The 17938-nt window shown below is 41.6% G+C and overlaps 1 protein-coding gene across 1 annotated transcript in view; it reads left to right on the plus strand.

Annotated features, from left to right (window-relative positions):
* Positions 1 to 1298: 1298 nt before the first annotated feature.
* Positions 1299 to 17938, plus strand: part of LOC139691556 (cyclic AMP response element-binding protein A-like) — a 78106-nt gene continuing 61466 nt past the window's right edge. The window contains exon 1 of the mRNA XM_071589430.1: positions 1299 to 1451. Coding sequence (XP_071445531.1) covers positions 1299 to 1451 — 153 coding nt within the window. The remainder of the gene's footprint in view (positions 1452 to 17938) is intronic.

Raw genomic sequence — 17938 nt, forward strand, 5'->3', positions numbered from 1 at the left:
TTCGCTATAATGAAGTACATGATAAAAGCGGACGAATTTGGTGTCAGAATTGGATTATCGGTCTGGTTTTAAAAAAATATGTAAATGATCATGTCATCATTCGTCAGTTTTCCTTTCCCTGTCCCATTCAGTCCACTTTGTCAACTAGTTTCTTGATAAACACTTCCAATGATGAATTGCTTGAAAATGTTAAATCTGTTCCGATGGAACGAAGGCATTCTTTATTCATCGTGGTTTCTTTTTATTTCAAAATCAAAGAATTGCGGGATATGCTGTGACGGTTACTTTAACCAAGCTTATCTGCTCATGTAAACCGAAACACAGGAATATTAGATTGAAAAAATAATTTGCCTCGACCCAGATTCGAACCCGGATGCTTTTGTTTTCCGGTTGAGTGCCGTAAGCAATCAAGCTACCAGCCAAAGATCCGGGTTCAAGTCCCGGTTGAGATGAATGATTTTCACTCTGTGGCATTTCCGTATTTAGTTCGAAATAGCAGTGAAACGAATAGTTTTTGTTTTTCTTCAGAATAAAGTTTTTTCTCGTGTTCACAAAATTTCTGGTGTGTTTCCATTACTGCGTTGTTATGCTTGGAAAATATTGTTGATTGAACAGCTGTTGCGGAATTACTGATATTACCTTCGGAAAATTGTCCATTCTTTTGCTGTTTGAATAGTAAGAGTGATCTTTTTAAAGCTAACCTTGAGCCTCGGCTGATATCCGCTAAAATAATCAATATCCGACTAGTGTTTCAACAATCAATTGCTACGAATTTCTATTTTTTCATGTTCGTAACGGGTAGAATTGTATCCGAATCGTAATGATTCTATCACATTCTTACCCCTTCCCTATTTTTTCTAATGCATAGGAGGGCGAACCATAATGCAGTGTTCCCCGAAGGCTAGTCCATTACTTTTTCCAGTCCCATCTAGGGCAAGGCCACTTTGGCCTAAAACGAGAATCAGAAGGACGGGAAGAGACCGGTCTCACATGCTTTGAGACCGTTTTAAACGGACATCCATCCACTTAATCCATCAAATCACTCATTTGAAAAGACTGACATGGAAGTCTTCACTTGTTTCCTTTTACACGGATACGCATTCCTACCTCAGACAAGTATATGGAGCTGTACCACAACCCCGTCTTTCCTTCAACGTCGGTGGACCGTTTGAGTGGCCGGTGGTGGACTGATCCTCTCCTATTGAACGGAATGACATAATAAATTTGCTCCGGGATCCTAAGAGAAAGGAGACCGATGGCACCGGGAGGGCGGCACCGTGGTGGGCCGTGCCCCTAGCATGAGGCGACTGGGGCTGAGTTTTGGGGAGCTGGGTGTGGCCGTTGAAGTCTCTCAAGATCAAGGTCGGCAGCTCGAAAGGACATTGGCTTTTGGTCGGAGGGCTGAAGACGAGAGAAAGAGGATGACGCTTCAAGGTGGTTGGGGGACCAAGGTGGGAAGGGTGAAGGGGCATTGGACGCGGAGGTGGGGACGAAGAGAGGCGATGGAGAGAGGGAGTGGAGGCGGGAGGAAGGGGAGGTAAAGGCGGGGCACGCACCTGGGGTCCCTCGTGAGATCGTATGAATTTATGCGCTTGGCCCCCAGGGCGAATTTAGTACGGAGGGGACAAGGAAATAGTGTATGAAAGGGACAGGGAAATAGTATGTGACAACGAGTGCTTCCAAGTTTGCCTCGCATTTATCTTGTGTGGCGTATCGTCGGTTGGGTGTCGCTCTGACTCCGATGTCAAAGACTTAATCACAGAGAAGTCTCTTTTTATTTATTCTCTGAGTCCAAATTATTTTATGCGTCTTTTGTGGGCATTTATAGTTTAAAGCTTTATATATATATATATATATATATATATATATATATATATATATATATATATATATATATATATATATATACATACATAAATATACATACATATATATTCGCTTGTGATCTGCTCGATTCCGCCTTCCCCACCTCTTCTGTGTTCGCCCTTCATATGTGTTTCTATCCCCTTTCCTTATATCTATTTCCATGTAAATGAATGTGTATATATATGTATATACCCGAATTTGCTTAGCTTCCATCGCAATTCACCACAAAGTGTCCTCAATAGCCCTTAATTGAATATGTCTCGTACTCATCCTCGGGCTCCAAAATGAACTTCTTCCTGGACTTCCATGCTACATCATCAATGTGAGGTGTTGTCACTCTTTGTACGGATAATGTCAATGCATAATATTATATTATGATGTGAATTCAATTCTTTAATCAATCGCCCAATGTTGTTAGAACTTGTGTCGAGCACATCATAAATTTTATGTTATATGCACTGAATTCATTTCATATATAGCGCATTGCGCCTAATTTTTACCTATTCGCGTGTTTGCTCGCAGTAAGTGCTAATTCGTTATCTTTCACTTTATATTTTTCAATTATCAATGATATTATTAATACTAATTGAGTACTCTTAAATGTGTTCCGGAAATTCCATTAGATAGTGTCGCAAAAACCGAATGATGCTAGTGTCACGGTGGTACTCATAAAATATTTGATTATAAGCATGTTCTATTTAATCTTAATTTTATGCGTCCTAGGGGAAGGAGTTTGCTGATGTTATCAAGCCATACTATAATGTCATACATAGGCTTATTTTCTGTCATGTTCGTTGTATTTCATCACAGTTGAAGGAAAGCATGCTCTTCCGCATACGTGTATTTATTTCTAGGTGTTCGATCGTATTGGAAGCATGCATTTCACCTGTCATTAAAAAAACAATTCGAATTGTTCTGGTAACCAGACGAAACGAGCTCACTTAAAATCAAATAGTTATTACTAATCAATGAAATATTGATGCTTCAGTGAGAATACAGTTAACATCTTACGTATGTTCCAGAATATTTGAACCGAAATTACCTACAATTTCGAACCGTGTAGTTAAGAAGTGTCTTCGTGACAAAATTATTCCCGACGCTCGATATGCAGTGGGTGGAATATGCGTAACTCTCTGAGAAATTGGATGGATGGTCCTCGTTGTTCTCCAAGGTTATTCTTTACGGCGAATCTCGGCTTCCATCTCCAGGTAACCCACGACCGGTTGGGTGAGGGAAGATAGGTGTTGGAATGGGAGGAACGGAAGTCTCAAGAAAACACGACGAGTAGAGAGGCTTGGGCTGCCGTGAAGAGGCGGAAATCACCGCATGAAATCATGTCGATAAGCCCATACGGGCACTGAAATGCCCGCAGATTATAAGGTTATCACTCGGACTCCATTTTTATCGTCCGAAGGAAAGGAGTGGTAAGATCTGCGGGGTACAATCATTAAGAAAATGAGTATGTCTGTCGGTAAACGTGTGTTACTTTGTCCATCAAGTGAAGATAAAACAATTCTAGTTTTAAATGAGGTAGACGTATCGTAATAAAAAACGTTTTGCTTCTCACTGCTGATGTCGATCGGATGACAGTGACGGTCTAATTTAGGGATGGTTTATAATGGAGGGTTGGTACAAAGTCATCCTATCAATCTTTGAAGATTGATGGCTGAACAGGGATGAACATCAACAACCTCTGCTGGATGATGGAAGAATATTCGGTCGTGATGGTCTAATGCAGCTGAAAGTTGAACTTTGAGCATCGTTGAATGAATAAGTTTGCCAGTTTACCAGTATCGTTGAATGAATAAATATCAGGGTTATATATGTTACAGTACAAAAATGTGTGAAATAATCGAATAACTATTGGAAAAACGTGATGCAAAGCTTCGTTCGATTCAGTGGCCATGCAACCACTATTAGGCTGAGTTTATTACAGATTGGATTCAGGGAGAGAGAATAGATAATAAAGAAATATTGGACATTGAATATCCTGACCCAAGATACGGGAGAAAGAAGAAACTTCATTGGCAGATCAAGTACGAATTACTAGAAATGATTCGTGAGAAAGCCACCGACACAAAATAATCAAGACAGAGGGGGATTAGCCGGCTTAAGTAAAATCAGTTGTTGCTGGTTATCAATGATATCGTATAGAGAAAACGTTATTGCATCACATTCGGATCTTCCGTTTGTTGAACTAATTAGTATGTTTATTTGTGGTTCTATATGATACCATGTTTTCAGGTGGAGCCGGGAATACAACTCCCTTTAAGTTAAATAGTTTAAGAGGCACCCTTTCATTAATGCGATACCCTCGAGTAGGTAACTGTCGTAGGGACCAACGGAAAATAAAGCTGCGAGAAATGATTGACTTTCCCTGGCTATTTTTCTCCGAAAGCTCTCATTTTATTTGTAAGCCAAGAGGTTCACGTCAACAGCGAATCATCGCTCAGAATCATCAGCAATGCGAGCGGCTTCCCCATACTCAAGTCCCATTCTGTCAGATCGTCCTTCTGCAGGCTTCCGTGGAGAATAATAGCGATCGGCGAAGGCGCTATGCATCACGTAAACGAAAATTTCATCCGGGTAAACTCGAGGAGATCTATTACCCCCACCGCGCAGTCTTTCTCCTTTGGCAGCGGATACAGAGACAGGACAATCACTTTTCCCCCCTTCGCTCACCCCCTCTCAAGCCTTCCCGCACGTCCTAACTCCTGCTTGCTTGAAAAAGGGGTCGCTGACATCACGCTCCTCCACGGAGACGACTACGTTCCGTAAAAGAAGCTTCGAGGCGCGTGCCACTGGGGGCAATTATTCCCAGAAAACAAACTCGAGACAATCAGTCGTGGGGAAAAGGGGAGCGGACGAGGGGAGCATTTATAAATCATTAATACCGGTCCGTCGGGTTTGGGAGCACGGCGTGCGGAGAGGGATCTCTCACAACGGGTGTTTTATGAAGAGCGCGCGGGAGATCGTTGGACATCAAAGGGAAGGGTTTTCTCTTCCTTGCCCACATTTTTTGGAAATTATATATGTATATATATGTATTACATATATATTTATATGTGTGTGTGTATGTAAAACTTATGTGAAAGTCTCACGGATGTGAATAATAATGTATGTAAAAATTTCTTCCTTTAGAAAAGTGGTAGCGCCACCGAAAATTCGTAATGCGTGTGTTTCTTTTTTGTGTGTTTGTGTGTTTGTGTTTTTGTTCGCTAGTGCTATCTTGATATACATTATATATATACATGTGTATATATATATATATATATATATATATATATATATATATATATATATATATATATATATAATGAAGTAATCTAACGATTTAGATAGGTTTTGAATGGACACAACTACCTAATAAATATTTTGTGACTCCTGGCCAAACACAATCCAGCAACCTACTCTGCATCAAGTCCCTCTTCAACTCTGTGTACTTCCTTCCTCCATCCATCCTGTCCAATATCCCTATCCTGTTCCTGCCCTTTTCTCGTTTGCTTATAATTCTCCCCTCTATTACAGTCTTCAACATCCCACTGCCGATCAATACGCCCTTCATCCATTTTTCCTGCCTCCTTAGGATTTCCCCCAACAAACCCCTCTACTCGCCCAACATATCTAAGACTTCCTCGTTTGTTTTCCTTTCCGTCCATTTTAACTTCTCCATTCTCCTCCTCAGCCACATTTCAAAAGCCTCCAACCTACTTCTATCATCCTGATTCAGTGAACACGTTTCCGCGGCGAACATAACTACGCTCCATATCAAAGTTTGACGAGTCTTTTCGTAACAACCGTACTCTACGTTGCTGTCATCAACTCACTCCTACTTACTAAAGCCTCTTTGCCTACCGCAATTCTTCTCCTTATGCCCCTACTACTTTGACCGTGTTGGTCCAAAACACTTCCAAGATACGTAAACTGTTCCACCTGATCTGGTGTTTGAATAATCCCTCTAGGTGCCCTTTTCTCAAGCCTACATAAAAATATTTGTACTTTTCTCATGTAGAGCCTTCCAATGTAAATTTCGAAAGGATAATTCCAGACTGACTGAGGGACATTGTCGGTGGGGGAAACAGTTGAATCAAGGATTGAGTGAAAGGAAACGGATAATGAAAGCGTAAATAAGCAATACGTACTGCCAAAATACTGCTAAGCGGATAATGTAATGAGAGGATTTGGTTTTCGGGAATAATTTTTAACGCCATGCGCATATGCGTAAGCGGAGGTGACGGATCGATCGATAAGAGGAGCAGCCGCTCACCATCGTCGCGGAGATATTTATGCAAATATGATGTTCGGGAAAATTGCAAATCGCTGTTTGCATCAAAGCGGACAACCAGAGAGAAAGAGAAAGAACCCTGGGGCCAGTCAAGGGCGGAGAAGGAGTGCGGAGTGAACGGAGAGGAGATGGGGTAGTGGTGTGGCGAAGAGGGAAAAAAAGCTGGAAAGCCTGCTTTCCCTTTCCTCTGCCGCGCACTCTGCTCATCACAGCGGGGTGGTCCCACAAAAAAGAATAAGCCGGTGCTAGGGAAGGAGGACGTTAAGCGACCCTTAAGTCAGTGGCTGGCCGAACTGAAAGGCTCGCAGATATTTTTTGGGAAAGGGAAAAAAATCTCTGTCGTTTTCCGTCTCTCGATATTATAACGTTTTTACCAGCGAAGATCTGATATGAGCGCAGAATGACAGAGCCACTTTCCATATTTTGGTTCCGTGGTTCCTGTCCCTTTTACTTATATGGTGATATTAATAAAATTTCAATTATGGAAAACCGAGCAAATGTTTTAGGTTCATGTATTTGATCATATCGTACGTGATCGAGAAGGAGAACGATAAATAACGAGTAGATATATTCTTGCAGATTTGTAGAATTAAAATGTAGGCCCTTTTCACTAAAAAGAGCCTCTATTTCGATGACCCCACCACGTTCAACACTGAGTCTTACTTGCATACGTGATGGTGCCTCATTACCATCAGATGTTGTTGTTGACAATGGCTCATTGGCATTTTGTGGGACACCGGGTATTAATTCAACCTTCTATTCTGTGGAAAAGTAGTGTATTTTTAATTCTGTAATAGGAATATGTTCCACCAAATAAATCCTGAAACTATTAGTCTTACTTTGAGCAAGCGAAAGCGACCAACAGCTGAGATCGTTGTCGTCATTTGCAATTGGGGCATCATCACGGATAAGTAGCACTTCAGTAACTAGGTCAATCAAAGTACATGCCACTTTTCCGACAGGTTATCAATGATTCAACTTCTGATGAATGTGGCTTCGAAGTATTTCACATGCGTGAAATATGTACACAAGTCAATTCCATCGCAATTCTTACGAAATAATGCTAACTTGAAACAGTAAAATAGTGCTTCCTGCGAAAAGAAGTGCAAATCTTAATGCCGCTGACTCGAGAGCTCTCGATCAAATAGAAGTTTAATATAGTTTTCTTGAAAGTATTCAATTTACATAGATGGGCTGCATTTTCCTACTAATATTTTTATTGAAAAGATTCGATTGACGATAGAAATCCAAAATAATCGGCGATAAACTTGAAGCAATCCAGTTTAGGAAACTGATTTCCGCGAATAAGCCAAATCACATCAATCCATTGGATTATATCTACGTTTCTTGCGAAGAGTCCTAGTTTTCTGATATCAAAGAGAGAAATAGTGGAATCGCAGAATCCTAGACCGTCGAAAGCATTGGATAACCTAAATATCGCAATTTTATTATATTGTTACTGCGATTAGTTTGAATCTCCCAACCCCAGTAAAATTCTTCCCGGCGAACTAAACCTCCTTTACTCTCGATTACTACGGTGCAGGTCTATGGTTGAGCCCCTGGTGTCTCCTGGATGTCATTTTCATTCTTTTTCTCCTTATCTGTATTCTTCCATCCCCATACTACATGAGCACTGATGAAATTTTTCACTTCAGCATTGTGCCATTTTTTCGTTGGCCGATTTTCTTTTCCCCATCAGTGTCTGCTCATATAGGTACTCTCACTGCGGGGCTGATTTCGTTGAGTCTACCAACTTTCTTAAATCAATCCAAGACGGTTGATGTGTAATCTACCCTTCTAATGCGATGAGTTATGTGAGTTCTGACGGCCGACATTGTTTCAATCAACCGCGAGGTAATCGAAAGGGTTGAGGTGCCCCACCTTTGGAAGGAGCGTTACCAAAGGAAGGCGCGTGACGCAACGGAGCGAGTATCGTTAGAGTCATCACTCGACCGCTTTCGGTGTGACACGCGAACTTCGCGGTTTGGGGCCTTGAATGAGGGTGTCGGGATGGACAGGAGAGGGGCAGAAGGGGGTGGGGAGTAAATGGGAGGGAGGGAAAGAGGATGGCGGTGGGTAAAGGACGGAACGGAGGGAGAGGGAGGGAGGGTGTGGGAGGTGTTTGGGCGTGGGGGATGGAGAAGTTGAGGACAGAGTGGGGTAGGTAGGAGGAGAGAAGAGGCAATGCCCCTTGACGACGATATCCATCCCTCTCGCTCCTCCACGGACCTCCCCATTTATCCCCCTACTCCTCCCACCCCCGAATTCTTCTACGAAGGCATTCACCTTTCCCCTCCCCACTTCCCACTCTCTCTCCCTCCTTCCCTCCCCATCTCTCTCTCTCTACCGCGACCTCCGTGTGTCTCTCTCCGAATGTTGCGGCGCAGTTTTACAAAGCCCTTCCCTCTCCTCGCCCCACGTTGCCGACCGCGAGGTGGTAGCGGGCCCCCGTGGGATTCTCAATGTGGAGTGCCTATAGAGTGAGACATGCGGTGGCTACGAGGCGCAAAATTTCCTGTCCATCGACTCAGACTTAAGGGAATTAAATGGGAGGGGGGATGTTGTAACTTCCCATGGGATCGAGGACCGTTTTTTTGCTCAAGAAGGGAAGGACAATCCTAAAATGCTGTCCCTAAAATTTTGTCCGATTGATTTTCGTACTGTTTCCAATGCTGAACCATGTAAACTCCTCAGCGCCATGACAAGGTGCATGTTAGCAGCTCACCGAGCCCATTCTATGGACCGGAATGGTATGCGAGGAAGGAAAGCGCGGGAGGGTCGACACCCTTCCTTGGGGAATCTCCGACTCTGGTATTGACGCACACAATGACATGACTGTGATAACAATCGCTCCTTCATTCCCAGCCTCCTCCCTTTGTGGCGGGCGATAGCGAAGCGGTCTGTTTTGACGCCATTAGCATATGGTCCCTCTCTCGTCTTCTTTTCTTGGAATAAACGCGGAAAAGCGAATCCTCGACTCCATTCAAGCATGGTAGTTGCCCTGAATGTCGTGGCCACCTCACTCTACACACAGTAATACCACTTGAAAATGTTCCCGCACCTTAAACACATTTAATTTACGGAGTTGATTATTTACGTTGGAGGAGAAGAGATTGACGAGCAGATGGGCGGTCTGTAGACTTTCCGAAGATGGGGGTGCGATGAAGGTTCATTTATCGACGTGTGTGAGGATTTTTTAAAATATTCACCGTAGACGATCCACCATAATGGTTCTTGACCCTTATTTCTTTTTCGAGGATAGTTGTAGAAATCACAATTATATCACGGTTCCTTTTGGATTGGAAGCGTGACGGACCGCTCACCGAGCCCATTCCTTTAAGTTTTAAGAATCCTCGAGGGAAGATGGGTTGGCGGAGGGGGGAACTCCCCTTCCCATGCGTCTTCCTCGATGGTTTCCTTTGGGGAAGAGAACGCGCCGAGAAGTCGTCTGTCCTTCACGTCTCATCCTCCCAGGACGCGGTGATGCGCGCGTTCAAGTCTCCGAGGGTATCTCGGCGAGGATCGTTCGCACGCTCTGTTAAATTTTGGAATCCCCGGCAAATAGCGTTGCGCGAACGTTTAATTATTTTCAAAACCCATTTCCCCTCCTAAATTTTGCGAAAACCCTTCAAGTTAAATCGCACTTGCCCTTGACCCCTCGGTTTTCATCGGCGACCTATCTCAAACTTGTTCAGAGCGCCCCTTTCACTCTTCCGGAATGTTCTTTTATTTCGACGAGTGCCATTCATCGCGTCTTACAAGTGTGTGAGGGAAGTTTAGGATGGAAGGTCCCTCACACACTAAATAAATGTATTTTAAACCCATCATTTTGGCCACAAATGAATTAATTAATTGGATGAAAATCGTCCAGAAAATTGTGAGGAAGGGATTTCTGTTCAGGATGAAATATTTGTCGTTAATTTTCTCACTCATTTAAAAATCTTAAACTTTTTAGTATTTTCCTTTTTACAATACTATATATATTTTAATAACTTATTTGCTTAGTTTGTTCTCTTATGGCACACACTTCCAAAAAAGTATCACCTAGTACTTTCTAAGATGGAAGTGTTTGGTGAAAATTAACAGGCTAACAATTTTCTTGTGCCTATTGTGGAATTTCACTGAATTTTCTCAATCTAAAAGCTCAGCGTTAAATAGAAATTATTTGCTATCATAATCAAAGTAGAATTAAAGAGATGATGAAACTGGAAAGAATTTTATGATACTATTCGGTATGATGTTTTTTCATGAGCTCAACTGATATTGGAACTTAATAGTTAATCTACAACTTTATTGAGATGTAGCTTTGTTTGTTTATAATATTACTACCGTGCATATTATATATTCTTTTACACTTTATTTAATATTATGATACGCTTAAAATGTTAGCTAAAGCCCTTAACAATAAAATTCATCACCATGTTTCGTAGCAAATTCCTAAAACGTTTTACGGAAAAATACTTTCCGTTCAGAACTGTTTTTGTCCTTAAGGCAAACTGGGGCTGTACACTTATCTGTGTCATTCATTTCTTTATTATAACTGATTTCCATATTTTTTCAAGATTTTAATTCCTGAAAATTGAATGTCAGCAGATTCAGCAAACCTTTCAAATCCATTTTCATCTCGTGAAACCTACCCATTCTAATTAATGAATTCGTGCTTCCTCGACTGTCTTATCAACGATGTGAGGCGTATCTTATATTTGAAAATATTATTTCCTTCGCAGTACGCTCACGCTCAATATGATCGAAATGCACGTTTTGGCTCCAGTAATCTTCTTGCCACAATATGGTTTCTTTTTCCATGCCAAGGCTCCCTTTCTCTTGACCCAAGTGCCTGTGATCACCCCATTACATTTCCTTGAAAAATTTCTTCATGATCTGGTCGCGAGCCCGTTACCCGAATTCGAAACTCATGACTCGAGTTACTCATTTCTCTCCGCTGTCTTTGATTCATACTCAGCCATGCTACTCCCCGTACGTAATTTATATGTAGCGTAGCGTTCCTTAATGTGCAGAATCCGTGTTCTTCGTTTCCGTGTGACTTATTGAATGAGTTATTGAATTATTGAGTGGGGCATATTGGACGTATTGAATGGGATATAGCATATTGAATTCTTGGATGCTTTGCCCCGGCTATATCCATGCTAACGACACAAACTTAGACAGCATTTCTAGGAAGCACAAATCCCGGGATGTTGGGTGCTTCTGGAACCTCTTTTTCTATCAAAATCTTGTGTGATTGATTTACTTCGCATTCATTGCGTCGAAAAGAATCCATCTCGCGGTGACGTCAAAATCGTTGGAGGAAGTGTTTTGCTATCTTGCAAGTGTGTCTTCATTCCTCCTCCCCTCCCACCATCAATCGCCGGCCGGCAACCCAGCCCCCCCCCCAGCCGTCCCTTCCCTTTCTCCCCCTGCCCCCCTCCTTCGCAACAGTGCGCGTGTTCAACCTCCTACACGCGAGAAATTGCGTGAGGTCATAAAAATTACAGTTAGCTTTCGAACCGCGGTGAGTTGTGTAATTAGTGCTTATTTGACGTCGCCGCTGCCTCCGGGCTCTCACCGACAAAGAGTCGATGAGAAAAATGGAACTTGATCAATGCTTCCGTTGTTTACTCCCTCTCGGTCGATTCGCCAAGCGGAATGCGAACTTCGTCTCGCTGATTTGGACGTCTCCCCATAAATAAAAGCGAACGCAGGGGTATTCTTCGGTGTTGAAATTTCTCCTGTGACTAGTCTTTGATAGACGTCATCATCAAAACTTCTCTGAAGCGTGGGGAATATATCGTTGGTCCTCCATATTAGAATTTTTTCTCTCTGTTTCACCGCCGCGCCGTGTGTGTGGGGGCTCAAGTTTTGTGGGGCTCAATAATCTGCCCTTGGTATGATTTCGACCGCCATTGCGACGACCCACCATCGCATTCAATCAACCAAAACCTGGGAATGTTTAAAAGAAGATGAAGCATTCATGCAAAGTATTGAGTTACCGCTGTCGAAACGTTTGAACCATGGTCGTAATTAATACACGCTCAAGTGTGCAATCTTAGGAATGCGCAAAAGTCAAATTTGTACGGTTTCAGTGAAGCGTTCGGCAACTCTTTAAATGCGTCGACTTTTTTTTACCGTTACGAAATTTAATGGGACGGCAATTTCTTGAGCGTCTTGCGCTGCATTAATCCGAAGCCCTCATGTGCTCGAAGGCGCTACTTTCCAATGAATCTTTCCTTCTCGCCGTCTTCTTTTGGAAAATGCCGACGAGCGTCCGTGTGATCGCTTCGGCGCTGTTATTTTATTTGATGCATGCCGCCATCCCGCAATCTTCAGCGATATTCCTTTCCCCATGCGCATGTGGTGGGCTTGTATGAAAACTTTCGCGCTCGTAAAATAAAGCAGACTCAGAATTTATCGGTAAGTATGCGTTCGGAAATACCCTGAACCCTTAACTCTTTTTTGTAAATAATTTTCCCGATTTTACGCGTCCATTTCGTGTTTACGAGATATGTATTTATGAATGTGTGCGTGTGTGTGAATGATCATCTACATGTTTGCATGATTAAAAGAAAAGTAATGAAAATTATATTGCATTGAAGGAAATTCCTTAAAATTGAAAGAAACCTGAGTCCTAGCACAAGCTTGGGTATAATAAATACTTAAATAATCAAGGTTAATGGAGGAAAGTATGTATAGGAAATTCCGAAGGTAATTAGTCAGCGAAAGGAGATGGTAATATTTATTCTTTATGTTGAGAATGTGGGCAAAATTAGCCGAAGGTGAAATGTGCTTGTCCCTACCAAAGAGGTATGCGTTTACAGGTATATCAATAGTTGGAAGTTTATTATAAAGACTTACGCAGTTTTTTACGGATTCCTCCGGCGGTAAGGAATTCATGAGAAAAACTTATGAGATTTTTTAAAACCTACTCCTAATTCATTCTGATACAACCCCAGTTTGTAGAGCGAATGAATAGTAATGGATTTGTGAAGTAAGAAGTCGCTTATGGTTCGGAGCAAGCTAGCATCCTGCCGACTTCATCGTCAAAAACTTTCTCTCTTAGGCCCTTGCTATAAATGACCGTTGAAAGAGTGCAAGTGGCAGGCTTCTTTGATGTATGGGTTTGTTTACTTCACTTTCTTCCTTTCCAATTGGGAACAAAAAAGTAAGTGAGATCACTCTCCTCCCACCATCAAAGCAGTGTTTCTTGCGTGGTCGCTTAATAATCAATACCGTCGGTACGAAATTTCCCCATTCCTCGCGTCCCATAGACATTCTGTAGACTGGTGACAGTAGAGAAGCTATATATGTGAATATATATATATACATACCTATATATATTTATATATACAGACTAGATTTACATATATATACACATTTTTATATATATATATATTTATTTATTTATTTATTTAAACTAGATTTACTCGGCGAAAGTTTTTACTGAATGCAATTAGCTTATATTTAAAATTGAATTCAACTGAATTTTAATTCAGCTAATTAGTTATCACCATGAGTGTAACCTTCCGTACACCTACCAAATACTATCTGGTCACATGTTGAGCCCTTTAGCCGTCCACGGTCGTATTAGGCATTCTCCACCTTATAGGAAAGTCTACGCTTGAAATAGCTGACTTAAAGTGAGCTTCCTTCTAATTGAGTTGCGAGTTGAAAATACTGGAGGTGACGAGGCGAAAATACTTACACCATGAGTGGATGAAATGCATTGAGTTGCTACAATGATGAGATCATTGTATTTCACTTGATTATGCATCCATCGGCGATCTTTCATTTCTCCATTTGAATTACATTATTTGTTCTCACGCCTCGTTTCTCTGAACTCTTACGCGCATAATTTCAAAACGTTTCTGTACATGACGGATGGGATTTACGGGATGCCACATGACATTACTGAATAAAAAATCAAAGCTAATTGAGTGATTGTACCAATCTCAGCTCGTCATATCAAGGTGATCAAGTTTCATTAATGTGTGGCCTGGTATCTCCATCTTTTCTTTTCTCGATAATTTCACTGCCTTTGTAAATCATCGTGCAGATACTCGGCTAAAAATAATAGTCTGTCTTGCTTGTTTTTCTAACATGAATTTTCCACATTTTGTATGTAGACGTGGTAGTTCAGTGGGTGGAGCGCGGGGATGCCGATCGAAGGGTCCAGATTCGATTTCGGGTACAATGTTTGAGTTCCAGACGCCGCATAGGGCTTAGCATTAGTTGGGCTCAACGCTCGCCTGTCAAATTAACTTTGGGTTGAAAACTACTGTTTATCACCTGTTATGACCGATGTTTTGGTTTTTCTTAGCCGGGTTTGAGGGTCTATTTTGCGATAAACTTTTTTGTCCTTGATTTTAATATGTATATATATATATACATATTATATATACGATATATATATATATACTGCCTTGATCAAAAATTTCCCGGAATTTATTCAGAAAATTAAAAATACAAGTTTATTCATCTAAATCTATATTGTCCCCTTCAAAGTAATCCCCATCGACTGCAACACACTTATGCCAGCGCTTGATCCAATCCTCGAAACATTTTTTATATTCGGTTTTCGGTATGTCCATCAGTGCTTCCTGCGATTTTTCCATTACTTCCTCTCGGCTGCTAAAACGCGTTCCCCGTAATGGTTTTTTAACTCGATTGAACAGAAAGAAGTCACAGGGAGCCAAATCAGGTGAATTCGGTGGCTGTTGGATGGTATTTGTTGCATTTTTCGTCAAAAAATTACGAATAATGATAGCACTGTGCGACGGTGCGTTATCATGGTGCAAAATCCACGAGTTTTCTGCCCACATTTCTGGTCTCTTTCGGCGAATTGCTTCACGCAAACGTCTCATAACGCCCAAATAATACTCTTTGTTTACTGTCTGGCCTTCTGGCAAAAATTCATGATGCACTACACCGTTGTAATCCATGAAAACCGTCAGCATTGCCTTCTTTTTTGACTGAAAACGACGTGGTTTTTTTGGTCTCGGCTCATTTGGTGAACGCCATTCACTTGCCTGATGTCTGGATTGCGTGTCGTACTCATAAACCCACGTCTCGTCTCCAGTAATGATCCTTTTGATGAATGTGGGATCGGATTCAGCCTCGCAAATCATGTCTTTTGCGACGTCAACACGGTCTCTTTTTTGCATGAAATTGAGGTCTTTTGGCACTTTAACTTTCCTGCTACACGACGGAAACCCAAATCATTAACCACAATGTCTTGGGCGGATCCATAGGCAATGTTCAAGTCCTCCGCTATTTCTCTGATGGTTAATTTGCGGTTATTGACCAACATTTCTTTTACTTTATCAATTTTTTCACCGACTTTCGATGTCGATGGTCTGCCACTGCGTTCATCATCTTCGATTGACTCACGACCACTTCTGAACCGCTCGTGCAACTGGTAAACGACCGTTTTTTTTAGAGAATCGTTGCCGAAACACTTTTCCAACATTTCCAACGTCCGTGCGCCACTAAATCCGTTTTTTACGCAAAATTTAATACAAGTTCGTTGTTGCAAATTTAAATCCATTTCTGCAATTGTAAAAAATCGCCAACACACACAGAGATAGATGTACTCTTGGCTACGTAACTTTTGCAAATGTCAAGTTATGACACTAAGATTTAAAGGGAATATCAACAACAGATGTACCAATTTAACAAAAAAAACAGAACTCAAATCGGAACGATGGGAGCGCCACACGGTGGTTATTCCGGGAACTTTTTGATCAAGGTAGTATATATATATATAATGTATAACACTTAGCACTAGTGGACACAGACAAAAACACAGAAACACACAAAAAAGAGACTCACTATTTTTCGAATTTTCGGTGGTCGTTGCCACCTTTATCAAGGAAGAGAGGGACAGAACTCTGAGTATATATATATATATATATATATATATATATATATATTCCTGTTTGTGTGTCTGGACCATACTCCTTCCTTGGGCATACACATCGCGAAAGATATTGGATTTCCTAAAATAGGAATGAAGAAGATTCCGGACGAAATATCTCTCGTCTTTAAATTACCCGTGTTTCACGCGCGAATAGAAAAAAGCAACGCTTTCATTCGCTTCTCTTAACTTGCGAAGTGATGATGAAATCGTGCAGTGTTAATCTCATTCATGCACGTCGCCTCTAATAATCGTTTTCGGCTCCCCAGCCCCTTCTTTCAACTCCAACCCAGCGGCCCCCGCATGGGGTCCCCCGTCCCCAATCCACCTCCACTTCCAGCCCCGCAGCGATAAATGCCGCGGCCCGGGAGGCCCGCGGCACCTAAAACCCCGACAGCTGAGAGTTCTCGACATTCAAATGTTCCCCGGCTGACGAAACGCCGACGGTAACTCAGGAGGGAAGCGGTTGGGAGATGGGCAGGGAGGTTTGATGATATCTGAGGCCGGTGCATCATGTAGTGAGATGATGGTAGGGCAGAGAATTAGGCAAAGGGGAGTCGATAGGGGAGGGTGGTGGTAACGAGGGTATGGCGAAAGGTTATGATCACTTTCGGAAAACATCTGATGGAACGAAGTGAGTGCACCTCACCAGTTAATTGTCAAATCTGCTTTTCCAACCATTCAGCAGCGCGTAATGAAACCTTTTCCACGCCAAATATTCGGCTGAATTTCTTTTGAGCTCAATTTCCCGTCTCTGAAATTTTCATTTTCAACTGTCTTCAGCGTATGCTTACGTGTTGAATATTTGTACTCCATCACGAGTTTCTGGAGGCGTTATTGATTAAAAATTTAAGATATTCTGGCATTTTTCTTGTTGTTTTTGGTGCCATCTGGAACTAGACGAAAAACTTCAGAATCCGTGCTATATTTAGGTATACAGGCTTTGGGTTTCATGCCATACGACAAATACCTGTTAGGAAACTATGCGGTTAACAATGGATATGGTACTTCGGTGAAACAATGAAGTCATGTCTGCTTCTTCGTTGCCTATATGTTCTGCAATAATCTATTATCCCAAAAAACATGTTTAGATAAGAGAAAATGGCATATCTTCATATGTAAACCGTAGTGTGTCCCTAGACTAGAAGAGTATGACCCAATAACCTCTCACAGCAATGGAGAACGGGTCTATAGGCTTTGAAAAAATGGCCAAAGCTCTTGGGTTAGCTCCTGAAATATCGTCTTAGCTGCTATGGGAAATTATTTGGATATTTATATCGTCGAAATTTTCTCTACCCTGTAATTCATACATAATCTCGTTAGGCATTTACAAATTATGCTGCTTATAGATAGAAACTTGAAATTTCATTCCTCTTACTGGGATAGTGATCAGGATAATTATCAGGTATTTTATTCGCAGGATTTCGTAGAAATACCCGAAAAAATATTTGTTTCTAAGCCATAGTTTTTCCAAGAGTGCAATTTATTTCTTTCCTTGACGATATTAGATTTGAGTCTGCATTGATAAAACATTTTTTTGATTCGGTTGCAGTTTCCCCGCAGTTGTATCAATGGCAAAAATAACCAGAGTTCATAGCATTCCAAATAAACAATATGGCGTGTTTCAGGAACGGGGTTTACTGTTCAATGCGGAAGTTCACTGCAAGATTACAAATTCGTTTTAATAAATACAATTCTGAATGGAAAATTACCAGCCCGTCTGCTTATATTTGCCTGACGATCCCATTCAGACCAATGATTTCACGAAGGAAAACAAAGGGATACGTGAAAGCAATCACAAAATATGTAGTTCTTATAGCCTGGTGTTTCAAAACACTCGAACCAGTTTCTGGCCTTGGTTCTTGTTTGCTTCCATT

The sequence above is a fragment of the Hetaerina americana genome, unplaced genomic scaffold, assembly GCF_022747635.1.
Source record: "Hetaerina americana unplaced genomic scaffold, ioHetAmer1.1.p SCAF_38, whole genome shotgun sequence".
NCBI lineage: Eukaryota > Metazoa > Arthropoda > Insecta > Odonata > Calopterygidae > Hetaerina > Hetaerina americana.